Raw genomic sequence first — 12,885 nt, forward strand, 5'->3', positions numbered from 1 at the left:
ATATCTGTTCTTTGCCTGGCGCATGTCAGATGTTGTCTTATCCCAACGGCAATGTTGCAGGGGCAGTAGGGGTGCATGACCACTTTACAGCCACACATTCAAATTTCAAATGTTTTGATATTTAATATTTTTTTTTCAAATGTTCTGATATTTAAAGCTTTTTTTTTCATTTGACTGTACGAGGCATACGAGGCATGCGTCAGTTATTAAACGTTCTGATATTTCAAATGGGTACCATATATATTTCCCAGCCGTTGAGTCTGAACATCTAATAAGTATTAATACCATATTTAATTGCATATGCCTAGTACAATCTGTTACATGATTTCACATGTAATATGGAGAGAATCCCCTACAGAACCAACTCTGTTTTAAAATGTTTTAATTAATATTTAAATTATATTAGTTTGTACAAGCATAAAATTTGTTACATATTCTCGTTTGTACATCCTTGTATTGACAAACTCTTTAAGAATCGAGTTTATAATACTTCAATTAATATCTAAATTATTTACTACATACATTCCTCTTCCGCCTTACTAATACTCCATACAACCTCCTACCCAGTACACCCCAGTACCCCTTCACCACCGAGTCATGTAAGTGGCGCGAACCGGGTAATTGGTACCAGGAGATACCGTCTTAAGCTGAAGTTCTAGGTGTTGAACCTTGAGCATTTGAGCATTTTACCTTGTACCATCTAACACTAGGTGGATGATGGAGAAAAAATTTTAAATACTTTTGATGCCTCCAGTCCAGCGGTACATTCTGGCACCACATCCACATAGGTAACCCTGGTAGTACCGTCTCATCCCTTGTAGCACACCTAAGCAGCGATATAAACATTAAATTACTAACAAAATAATAAAATTTCATCTCAAGTGAGCAGATTAACTAGTTAAACAAGGACATGCCTTAATCATAGTACCCTGTCAGTTAGGAATGCAAGAAAAACCATGTGACAATCATATGTTTAGTCTTTCAAAAAAAGATAATGGACTGCTAAATTCTTTTTTTTTTGCAGTTGATTGACATGTATTCAACTTGAATTAGAAAATTATATCATTTTCTTATTGTTGTAGACATATACATGAAGCAATGTGTTAATGAAAGAGTTGTTCAATAGTTAGAGGAGTGCATTTACACAATATACACAGGAAGAGATGTTGAATATGAAGCAAAGAACTGAATTAGCAGCTACACTTATGCAGCCAATTAACCAACCAAAACAGTAGGACAGGCAAGCATAAATGTTAGAAAATCAAAAGAGGAAATCTGAAGGGTAAGCCACCAACAGATATTTGCTTGCATGTGCAGTCATGTTGATGTGGAAACAAAAGCATGAAAATGTTTGCGATCTGGTGAAGTCGACGGGGTCAGATCTAGTGGAGTTGAGTTGCTAGCTGCTGATTTCCTCCTCCGCCTCTCATCACATGGATAAAGTTTGCGATCACAATTCAGTTTGAATTAAAGTGAAAAAACAAATGCAAGAGAAGAAGAATTTTTTTTTATCACAGATCTGCAAGATAGTCGTAAAGGGGAGGAAATACCATCTTGAGAGCTGCTGCGGCAGCGGCTCCCCCGTCTTCGTCCACCGCAGCCTTCCCCCGCCACCGCAACTCTCCTCCGCACGCCGCGAGCACGCGGCGCACGGCCAAGGCAGCCAGTGCGTCCTGCAATGCCGCCATCCATGGGAGCAGCACCGTGCACGCGCACCGCCAAACTCCAGTGCGACGCAATCTTGATGTGGTGCGCTGGGCGGGGGCAATGAGGCGGTGGGCGGCGCGAGGGCCGTGGCCGCGGCCGAAGCCGTCGCCCACAGCATACATGTTGTCGGCCGCGATGCACCCGAGGCACCGCGGTGGTTCAAAACTCAAGAGTAAAGATAAATATAGAAGAAACTCAGTATATGTGTACCACTTTATTTAAACATAAATAGTAGCATGTACTACTACATGAATGCACAAATGATATTGTACAAGAAGACAATAATAATGCAATTATTGTCAAATTAAGCTTGTTTCAGTTTTTTTTTTCTCTTGAATGATTAAGCAAAATAAACAATGTGCATGTACCAATATGCACAAACATTCTGAGAACTAAAAATGGGAATTTTAGACCAAAACTCAACTACATTATGTGAAACCTAAAGAACCAAAATATTGCTACAATTGACGAACTTGAGGCTGAAGATTGTGGCTGGCTTCGATGGTGAGCGTAGCTAGCACCAGGGCGTTGCGTAGGCTCAGCTTGAAGGGGAAGAAAGTGATAGTGTGGCCTCAGGCAAGGCGTCACATCTGCCGGCTGTTGGTTGCTATTCAGATAGATAGTACTGCCTCATCCCTCATAGCACACCTAAGCAGAGATTTAAACATTGAATTACTGAAAACAACAATATAAATTCATCTCAAATGAGCAGATTAACTAGTTAAACAACAATATGCCTCAATCATAGTACCACGTGAAGCAATGCGCACATGAAAAAGACGTTAACAGTTAGAGCCTTAGAGGAGTGCATTTAGGCAATATACAAAAAAAAGAGATGTTGAATATGAAGCCAAAAAACTGAATGAGCAGCTACACTTAAGCAGCCGATTAACCAACCAAAACAGTAGGACGGGAAAGGACAAACATCATCCATAAATGAAGCACATACCTGCTACCTTCAAGTACCGGAGAACTGATGAGAATTTTATTAATTAATCTACATGATCCGGAGTTTCGCATATGTTTCTTCATACATGTAAATACACATTTTCTCATTGGTTACACTACACAATCCAGAACTTTATACATACCAATACAAGCACACTCAAAGGCCACAACCACACTCTGACAGTGCTGCGTAGCTACGCCTAAGAAGAAATTGCATCTTAACCTATCATAAGTCATGAGATCTGATTTTCAATACGAGATAAAGGTGACCAACTAGTGAACTTTGTATCTAAAAATGTCTACACATGAACTACATGATCTTCCACTTCGAATTAAAAGTTCAGGCTATATGAACGACATGATCTCCAGGCTACCCATCGAGTTGCAGTCAATGCCTTTAGAAGTCAAAAAAGTGCTAACAAACAGCAGATCCGCGATGACAGAAGAATAGAAAGGAAGGGATGCTCAAAGCAGCAGAGAGATACCACACCAACACACAGAGTTTCATAGTGTTTAGCATTTTTACGGACTAATGTGAAGTAGGAAGGCAAAAATCACAAAACATCCATGATATTTTTGGGCTGGTACAGAGCAAATAAAATTGAGCCAAAACAAAGTAATGAATCAAAATTAAAAAAATGATAACTTTTCCTTTTTGTTCATGCAACACCAACTATTCTGATCAACTCCATTATTCAGCAGGAAACCATTCAATGAGCTAGTCACTACTAATTCTTTGGAGGCCAATACAAGAATGCTAGCACTAGATGATTTGCTCAAACGTTGTGGTCGTAGCACCAATCCATCTCCACTAATCATTATTCTGGCTACGCACGCGAAATACACACACGCAGAGAGAGGAGAGAGAGTACGAGAGGGGCCGGAGGGGGAGAGATGAAACAGATGAGCAAGCTTACGAACCAGAGAGAGAGACTCACCGTGGCTAGATGTGCCGGTCATGAGGGGGGCCGGGCCGTCATGTGCGCGGGCGAACGCCATCACTGCACCCAGCGTGCCGACTGCGAGCGGCGCAAGAGCGCGCGCCGGACAGCTCCTCGCCGTCCGTCCTGCTGCGCGACCCCGGCGGGCTGCCTGGCGTGCACCGGCGCCTGCTCGCCGAGCTGGCAAAGGTTGGAGCCGCACTTGACGACCTCGGCGCCGTATCGCCGCTCCAGGCCTCGCACCCCGACAACACCGCGACGGCGCGCAGCGGCCACCGCCTCCGAAGCTGGTGCAGGCGTCGAGCAGCCGCCGAGGAGCAAGACGCCTCGGGGGCACCGCGCGCCCCGCTCTCTGTGATGCCGGGGCACCCGCGCCGCACGCCGAACGCCACGCCAGGGAGCTGGGCCACTCGCGCCGCCGCAGCTTGAGCGCGGATCTCGCTGCGCCTCCACTCCGCCGGCCACGAAAACCACCGGATCCAGTCCCGCCGCCACAGGATCCGTCCTCGCCGGCATTGGATCTGGGCCCGGAGGCAAGCGCCGCCGACCCGGCCACAGCAACCGCCGGATCTCAGCCCGCCGCCGCCGGATCCGGCCTCGCTGGCCACAGATCTGGGCCTCGCCGGCGTAGGCGTGGAAAGGATGGAGTCGCCGCCGTCGCTGCTCTGACGAGCAGAATCGGCGAGGCGTCGATGTTGTGGGGAAGCTGTACCGTGGGGGTACGGGAGATGGGAGGTCAGCTAGTTCAAATGATTTTGAAACGGTGAGAGATGGACATAAATCAACATATTTTATTGCGTACATACACTGTATACTACATAATATTAAATTAACGGATCGTCGGGGGACAGAATTCGTTTTCATTGGCCGGACGTCAGATCGTATACCATACGTATATGTATTTGGTCCTCTACGCCGCCTGCTCTCCTGTCAGAGCCAACCGCACCACCCCTGCCACCGACCCATATCTCGGGGTCCATATGAACGGTACAGATAACCTCTACCATAGTAGTCTGGTACTAGAAATCTTCATTCGTGTCCAGTATCCTTCTCTTCGGTGCCCTACCCTACATCTTGACTGTCCATCATGAAAACGTCTTGGACTCCACGGAAATAAAATTGATGGTGATGGTCAACTTTGCAGTCGATGGATGCCAGGTCGAAAGAGACGGTGGGGGACAAATTCCAGGGGGTGATGCGTGACTTTATCGTCCTTTTGAAACCATGCCAAAAATTGCTAGGGGCACAATAGATTCCAATTTCCAATACTAAAATGTGACCAACATGATGAATACCATGTCCAAACTGGGGCTATTACATACATCTTATATGTTACATGGTTGTAATTTATTAAAATAAAATATATTCATTATGGAACTATCTATAGAATAGTTGCGAGCAATATAGCAACATTTTTAAAAATATATAGGGTGTGAATTTAGCATCGTTTCGGACAAACATCCGTTCACCTCCTTTTTACGGCATTTGCTTCGTGTGAGATTTTGAACAGGATGGAATCCCAGAGAATGCTGCAAGAAGATCATTCACCAACTTTTCTGCACACATTTCGTTCCAAACTAATGCGTTAAGTAGATTACTTAAGTTTTTGGTGGAAGGTGCAGTCCCTGACGGGTTATAGTAGTTGACAACAATGTGAGATCAGCATTCAACAGAAGGTCTAATTTGCTGGAGTAGGATTCATCACCAAAAGATATTGGTTATGAGAAGAAGAATCCGCCGGATATCCCCCAAAGAATCCCAGATTTTGAACAGGATGGAATAATTTTTGGAACTGGCAGTGAGAATTTGATTAATTTGTTTATTATTTGGAAACAAAGTTAGCCATAACTAGCACCAGTGGTCTAGTGGTAGAATAGTACCCTGCCACGGTACAGACCCGGGTTCGATTCCCGGCTGGTGCAATTTTATTTTTATCCACTTTTTTTTAAAATAAACCCAGCCTCCTCTGCCACTGTGTACCTCTCTGCCCTCTGCCTCCTCTTCGTTCCTCACCTTGCTGGTCGGAGAAGAACAAGAAGCAGAGTCGTAGCAAACCGTCCAGCTCCAGCCCTTGCGTCCCCGGCTTCCATCACAGGCTTCGCATGAAGCAGTGTACTGGCCTTGCATTAGCACACTCCCACAGGGAACCCCCACCGCGCGCACATCACGCCATTGTTGCCACATGCAGTGCTCCCCTATCTATCTATCTATCCTATCCATGCCATGCCATGCCAGCCCAAAGCTGCAACGCGCATGCGATCGAGCCTTGGTAGTAGCTAAGCCTTGCCCTTGCATGCACACTCAGCCATGGGCGCCCTCCGGAGCTTCCTCCCCTCCTACCCGGAGCTCCTCCTGGCCGCGCTGTGCTTCCTCTCCCTCGCCGCCCTCCGCCTCGCGGTGCGCGCGCGGAGGCAGCGCGCGCCGGTGAGCTGGCCCGTGGTGGGCATGCTCCCCTTCGTGCTCGGCAACCTCGGCCGCCTCTTCGACGCCACCACCGACGCGCTCCGCGAGTGCGGGGGCACGTTCGTGTTCCGCGGGCCGTGGCTGGCGCGCGCGGACTTCCTGGTGACGTGCGACCCGGCGGCGGTGCAGCACTGCCTGGCGTCCAACCACGGCGGCTACGACAAGGGCCGGGACTTCGCGGAGATGTTCGACGTCGTCGGCGACGGGCTGCTGGTCGCGGACGCCGCGTCGTGGGCGCGCCAGCGGCACGTCGCCGCCACCGTCTTCGGCAACCCCTCGTTCCGCTCCTTCGTGCTGTCCACCATGGCGCGGCAGACGGCGCGGCTGCTGGTGCCGTTCCTCGACCACGCCGCCGCCGCCGCCTCGCCGGATGGGTTCGAGATCGAGGACGTGTTCATGCGGTACTCGCTCGACGTGTCCTACGCCTCCGCGTTCGCCGCCGACCTGGATACGCTGTCCGTCGCCGCTGCCGCCGCCTCGGCGCCGGTCCCGCTGGTTGCCCAGGCGACCAGGGTGGCCAGCGAGGCCGCGCTGTTCCGGCACATCGTGCCGGCTTGGTGGTGGAGGCTGATGAGGTGGCTCAACGTCGGCACCGAGAGGAGGCTGGCCGAGGCAAAGGCGGTCCTCGACGAGTTCGTCTACCGCGAGATCGCCAACCGCAAGTCCCAGTCCCTCGCCGTCGCCTCCGGAAGGCGAGGAGGCGGCAGCGACCTCCTGTCCCTGTACATGGCGTGGCCGAGGGACCCCGGCGTGACCGAACGGCAGCGGGACCAGTTCCTCCGCGACTCTGCCGTCGGTTACATGTTCGCGGCCAAGGACCTCATCGTCGCCGCGCTCACCTGGTTCTTCTACATCCTCTGCACACACCCGCACGTCGAGGCCAAGATCCTCCAGGAGATCAGGTCCCTGCGCCCCAGCACCACCGTCACGGCCACCGGCGGCGGCGAGCACGCCGTGTTCGACTCCGACGTGCTCCAGCCCGCGTCCTACCTCCACGCCGCAGTCCTCGAGACGCTGCGGCTGTTCCCGCCGGCGCCGTTCGAGGAGAAAGAGGCGGTTGCCGACGACGTGCTGCCGGACGGCACCAAGGTGGCCAAGGGCACCAGGGTCATCTTCTGCATCTACGCCATGGGCAGGATAGAGGAGATATGGGGCAGCGACTGCCATGAGTTCCGGCCGGAGCGGTGGCTCTCCGATACTGGCCGAGTCCGGCACGAGCCGAGCCACAAGTTCGCCGTCTTCAACTGCGGCCCCAGGAGCTGCCTCGGCAAGAACCTGGGACTCAGCAACATCAAGATCGCCGCTGCGGCAATCTTGTACAACTTTCAGGTGGAGCTTGTCGATGGTCATGCCGTCGAGCCACAGAACTCAGTGGTACTCCACACCAAGAACGGGATGAGGGTTAGGATCAAGAGAAGGGAGGCAGCATGACGCATTGTGGTGCCACGTTGCATCTATTAAAACTCCAAACAAGAAAAGAAACATAAAAAAGAGAAGCGAAGTGATAGAGAGAATAAAAAAAATTGGAGCACACATTCCAGATTGGTCTGCCTATGTAATTTCAGCCCGGTTGGATACACGGTCTGAGTTCCGATCAGGCAAGTTATCAGTACAAAAAAGTTCACAAGTTTCATGAAGAGAAGGAATTTCTGAACATATCTTCAGGTATATATGCCCGCATGTTCAGTAATATGTAATGTACACTCACAGGTAATACATGACACTGCAGATAATGTATATCATGCTAAAGATAATCCTTGATTTCCCATATGCAGTCCAACAATAAATGGACCAAAGAATGTAAAGAATATTTCTGTCAGTAGTTCGTCCGCCAAAGCTTTGCTTTGCAATAGATATCTTGTAACTATCATGCAGGTCAACTCGCACAGCTATTCAAGAACCGTTTGTTTACACAGCATATCAGCAGAACAGAGAGGGTTATAATAGTAGCAGCTGTAAAGATGACTGCCTGCACACACCAAACCAGAGGATGTGTAAAGAACAAAAATATGTCCTTCTACATGCCTAAATTTGAAGTTCCCTTGTAGAGCTTAAAGACGGTTACGCAGACAATACGTGGTTGTTCTGAAACTAACCAGGACAGCAGAAGCAGCGAGTCCAGGCCTCTCCCGAGGGTCCTTATTGTAGTACTTGCAGCAATAAAGAAGGGCTGCAACGTACCAAATAATAGGGCACAAGAAACCTAAAAGAAAACTGCAATAGTAATATGTTCAATACAGCATGCAACCCTGAAAGAAGAGAAATTGGAGGTATACACTGACTCACCAAGACCAACCTATTCCACAGCCAAAGCAGGGGAGTCGTCTATCAAACATTGACAATCGTGGATTTTCTTCATCTCCAAGTAGTGTATACTTCCCAAGGCACACCTGGCAATGACAAATTTCATCTGACCTTCCTGTGAAGTTCAGAAAAGTGAATGAAGTTAATGCAAATGGTTCCAAGATAACTTTGAAATACTCTTCGTTATACAGTCTAACCACACTTATTTTGAAATGACAGTGAGACTTCTAATGTCTAACCAACATGTTAATAGGTATTCTACACAGAACATAAGGGTATGTAAGGTATAAAAAAAAGTTACCTCCCCTCATGAAAACAAGGCACAGACTCAAGGCTGCAACAATATTATAGCTGCCTGTCAGAAAAACATCCAACAACTTTGAAGCCTTTCAGCATTTGCAGATATCTCACTGCTGTTGTAATGGCGTAATGAAAACCGGTGCTAAGAGCTAGTCATGTCAAGTAGCAGCTGCACACATCAGACTTGAGAAATTAGCATGAAAAATCTTACGGTACCTAACTTGTTAAAAACAAAATTTTGTAGGAGGAAATGCATTTCAAGTTTCAACAAATTAATATTTTAGGTAACTCTGTACAGAAACCATGATGCCGTACTGCTTTTCTCAATTCAAACGCAAGCAGTACAGAAATCTTGAAGTTCCTTTTACCCTGTTGTCAGCTTTGGCTTGAACATATAAGCACAAAAAGTGTGGATATCTGTTGTGTATCCTTCTGAATGGAGGCTTTCCTATTAACATAGACCTACACCAGGGGTCAGCTTTGAGCCCTTATTTATTTGCTTTAATGCTGGATGAGGTCACAACTCACAAGGGATATACAAGGTGAGATCCTTTGGTGTATGCTCTTTGCTGATGATGTGGTGCTAGTTGACGAGAGTAGGGCAGGGGTTAATAGAAAGTTAGAGCTGTGGAGACGCACGTTAGAGTCGAAAGGGTTTAGACTTAGTAGGACCAAGACCGAGTACATGATGTGTGTTTTCAGCGCGACTAGGCATGAAGGGGGAGACATTAGTCTAGATGGGCAAGTGGTGGCCCAGAAGGATACTTTTCGGTATTTAAGATCGGTGCTACAAAAGAATGGCGACATTGATGAAGATGTTAAGCATAGAATTTCAGCTGGCTGGTTGAAATGGCGTCAAGCTTCTGGCATCCTTTGTGACAAAAGAGTGCCACAAAAACTAAAAGTCAAGTTCTATAGGACAGCAATTCGCCCGGCGATATTATACGGTGCTGAATGTTGGCCTACAAAAAGGCGACATGTCCAGCAACTGAGTGTAGCAGAGATGCGGATATTGCGGTGGTTTTGTGGGCACACAAGGAGGGATAGATTCCGAAACAAAGCTATTCGGGATAGGGTGGGGTGGCACCAATTGAGGAGAAACTTACCCAACATCGGCTGAGATGGTTTGGACACGTCCAACGGAGGCCTCCTGAGGCGCCGGTGCGTAGTGGGGTTCTTGAGCGGGTCGATAATGTAAAGAGGGGTAGAGGTAGACCTAAATTGACTTGGGATGAGTCGGTTAAGAGAGACCTTAAGGATTGGAATATCTCTAAAGAGATAGTTTTGGATAGGAGCGCTTGGAGACTAGCTATCAATGTGCCTGAACCATGACCTTTATTTCTTTTGGGTTTCATCTCTAGCCTACCCCAACTTGCTTGGGAAAAAAATGCTATGTTGTTGTTGTTGTATCCTTCTGAATGGAGGTCATGTGATCTTTGTGGTTTAACTATTTATTGATAGGTTGGTGTTTGCTGTAGGCTTTTTTTTCGCGAACGTGCCTTAATACGTATTTCATTAAGAGGGAAGCAGATTACAAACACAACTTGATGCTAGCCAAACAGGAGTTGACCGGCACAAGCACACAAAGGAGTAACAACAGAGAAAAAATTGAAAAGAGGCCAACGAAAACAAACAGCCACATCACTAGCAGAACGACGACCACAGAGCAGAAGACCTCACCAACCCGCCAAGACCCACGAAACAACCTAACACAGATGAACCTACATGAAGAACAACATCACCGAGGCCGCCAACTGACCACGAAAACAACCAATGGGTGGCCAAGCATCCACCAGAATAAGCAGCTTCACAGTGGCGAAGCATCCGCCAGAGACGACCAATCAACAGCGCAAACACGGCGGCAAAGCATCCGCCAGAGTAGGAGTAACAAGGGCGGCAAAGTATCCGCCGGACCGAGCGAAATAAGGGCGGCAAAGCATCCGCCATCACAACGACGGCAAAGCATCCGTCAAGGTAGCTGCAGCGTAAGCAGACCAAGGTGATGAAGCATCAATGGAGCACGGTAGGTAACATCCAAATGCCGACCACCCTGAGCGTGAAGAAGTCCCAAGACGACGCCCTCAACAGGGACCATGACGCGCTGGACGCCAACGGCGTCAGTCCGAGCACCGGACATGGTTTTCACCAGGGAACCAATCTCAATGCCAGGGCGGATCGCCGCGACCGTAGCCCAAGGCAGACCCGAGGACGGCAGCCGAGATGCGAAGACCAGCAGAGGAGGCATAGGAGGTGTCCATGGCGACGCCCCCAACAGGGACAGCACGAACATGGTTTTCACCAGGAGCAAGAACCTCCATGCCATGCCGAGCCGGCATCCAGGCTCCACAAGGGCGGCGCAAGCCGCAGAACGACCCCGGTCCACTAACCACCAGTGGGGCGGCGACGGGGACACAGGCCCCCGGCCACCCAAGCGCCAGGAGGGCGGTGGCAGCGATAGCCGCAGGGCGGCGGCGTGGCAGAGCCCCCCGCCCCCCGCCACCCGGGGCACGAAGGCGCCCCCGGCCACAGATCCGGCGCACCCACAGGCCCCGGCACGCCCGAGGAACGGCGGCAAGGGGAACCGGCAGATCCGGACCTGGGAGCGCCGGATCCGGCAGCCACGGGCCCACCGCCACCAGAAGAGGCGGCGGCGGCGGCGAAGCCACAAGAGCCCCAGGGCGAGCGGAGCCACGGCCCCCGGCAACCGGAGCCACCGGGGCGGGCGAGCTCCGCCGGCACCCAGGGAGGGGGAGGGGGGGCGCCACGGCAGCCACAAGCGCCCGGGAGGGCGCAAGCACCACGACCGGCGGGGGCGATAGATCCAGCCGGGGGAGCCATGGATCCGCCGAAAGGAAGGCCGGATCCGGCCCCAGAGGCCGGCGACGGCGAAGGAACGGCGAGGTCCGAAGTCCGGGCGGAGGAAGACGCGGGGAAGAGGAAGGAGAGGGTGAGGGAGTGCGAGCTGAGCCGACTTCGGCTTAGCCGCGGGCCGCCGTCGCCGCCCGGACGGTCGCCGGCAGCGGCGGCGGCCACCGGAGGCGGCCTGAGGTGGGGGGCGGGCTGCGGCTGGCGTCGCACCCCATGTCGCCTGGGAGAGCGACGCGGGGAGCCTCTCTGTGTTCGAATCCTTTGCTGTAGGCTTGGTGATCATTGGCTGTGACTGTAATGGAATTGGGGAATTTAGATTAAATGCCCTGTCATCTTTTGTATGATGAATAATACATAATAGAAGTACCATCATCATATGAAAAGTTAGTACGTTAAACTAGCATCCAAATGCATTAGCCTATGCAAGAGGTTAGTAACAAAAGGAGAACAGAGAAGCTACAACACGAGATGCAGCTGTATCAGTTACAAACTTATGCTTTACTGGGAATATTAGATTGATAATCAACCTGAACTCAAGGCTCTGGTGCTACTCTAACTGAAGTAGATCTAAGGAAGTACGGCTTGCGGGATATACTGACAATCACCAGAAAACCAGAGCAATCTCTTTCCACCCTGTTTAGCTCGAAAACGAAGAGCGAAAACAGGAGTAGCAACAGCCAGCTAGCCACAGATTCATTGTCCAAAGGCTCTATCGCAGCTCCGGTCAGAGATACCGTCGAGCATGTTGCGCTCGGTCAACGCCCCCGCCCCAACGGGGGACAGAGAACCCATCGGACCACACTACCCCAGCCACCGCAGCCGCGCGGTCCCCAGATAATTCAGCAGCTGCTGCATTCCCAGCCGCGAGTCTAGCAATGCTCCCGCCCAAGAGAACCAAGGACTCGCCTCGATTCCGCCAAAGCAAGGGGAACCTTGCTTGATACCGCCCAACTGCGCGATCGAAGAGGGGTCGGAGAAACTTACGGCGGTCGGGTCGAAGCTCATGCGAGGAAGGAGGCCATGGAATTTCCTCTGCTTGCTTCGAGCTTCGGTTGGCCCGGGTGGGTGGAGGGACGCGGGGCGTGGGGAACGACGAGCTGGGCAAGTGGTGGAGGCGGAGAGGAGGTGGAGGTGTGCTCCTTCCTTTGGTTTGGTTTGTTTCGGTACGTTACCGGGCGGGGGGATGTCATGTGGCCACGGAATTGAACGATCGAGATCTGAACCTTGGTTTCGCAAACAAAGAGATCTGAAGCTGCTTAGACCAGGGTAACTGATGGAGATACATTAATTTCTGTGGCCTTAATTTGAATATTAGGGTCAGTTTAGACGAACCATTTCTCAGGCAGATTAAAGG

At 50.4% G+C, this 12,885-nt stretch overlaps 2 protein-coding genes, 1 long non-coding RNA gene and 1 other non-coding gene across 5 annotated transcripts; 2 read left to right on the forward strand and 2 right to left on the reverse strand.

Moving 5' to 3' along the window:
* Positions 1-432: 432 nt before the first annotated feature.
* On the reverse strand, positions 433-4,366 carry LOC120697598. The gene is made up of 3 exons (XR_005684558.1): positions 3,594-4,366; positions 1,551-2,355; positions 433-1,423 (listed from the first exon to the last, which is right to left on the reverse strand). It is a non-coding gene; the product is annotated as an uncharacterized LOC120697598 (long non-coding RNA).
* A 1,081-nt stretch (positions 4,367-5,447) lies between these two features.
* On the forward strand, positions 5,448-5,518 carry TRNAG-GCC. The gene has a single exon. It is a non-coding gene; the product is annotated as a tRNA-Gly (tRNA).
* Positions 5,519-5,532: 14 nt separating this feature from the next.
* LOC120697599 (noroxomaritidine synthase-like) lies at positions 5,533-7,792 on the forward strand. Its single transcript, XM_039980875.1, has one exon. The coding sequence runs from the start codon at positions 5,904-5,906 to the stop codon at positions 7,488-7,490; it is 1,587 nt and encodes a 528-aa protein (XP_039836809.1). The 5' UTR covers positions 5,533-5,903; the 3' UTR covers positions 7,491-7,792.
* LOC120697601 (60S ribosomal protein L18a-like protein) lies at positions 7,603-12,712 on the reverse strand. Of its 2 annotated transcripts, XM_039980877.1 has the most exons (5): positions 12,516-12,712; positions 8,665-8,832; positions 8,346-8,478; positions 8,156-8,273; positions 7,603-8,028 (listed from the first exon to the last, which is right to left on the reverse strand). In XM_039980877.1, the coding sequence occupies exons 2-5, from the start codon at positions 8,672-8,674 to the stop codon at positions 7,936-7,938; spliced, it is 354 nt and encodes a 117-aa protein (XP_039836811.1). In that variant the 5' UTR covers positions 8,675-8,832; positions 12,516-12,712; the 3' UTR covers positions 7,603-7,935. The 2 variants fall into 2 exon arrangements, with proteins under 2 accessions (XP_039836811.1, XP_039836810.1); XM_039980876.1 differs by lacking the exons at positions 7,603-8,028; positions 8,156-8,273; positions 8,346-8,478; positions 8,665-8,832 and adding an exon at positions 10,144-11,823 and having other exon boundaries at positions 12,516-12,703.
* Between the last annotated feature and the right edge of the window lie 173 nt (positions 12,713-12,885).

Source organism: Panicum virgatum, chromosome 3K (assembly GCF_016808335.1).
Source record: "Panicum virgatum strain AP13 chromosome 3K, P.virgatum_v5, whole genome shotgun sequence".
Lineage (NCBI taxonomy): Eukaryota > Viridiplantae > Streptophyta > Magnoliopsida > Poales > Poaceae > Panicum > Panicum virgatum.

Bases quoted from the DNA above. Each gene is read 5' to 3' on its own strand.
- LOC120697599 (XM_039980875.1), top strand. From the start codon at position 5,904: ATGGGCGCCCTCCGGAGCTTCCTCCCCTCCTACCCGGAGCTCCTCCTG.
- LOC120697601 (XM_039980876.1), bottom strand. From the start codon at position 12,536: ATGAGCTTCGACCCGACCGCC. The intron at 11,824-12,515 runs GTAAGTTTCTCC...ATTCCATTACAG, and splicing joins TGAGCTTCGACCCGACCGCC to TCACAGCCAATGATCACCAA.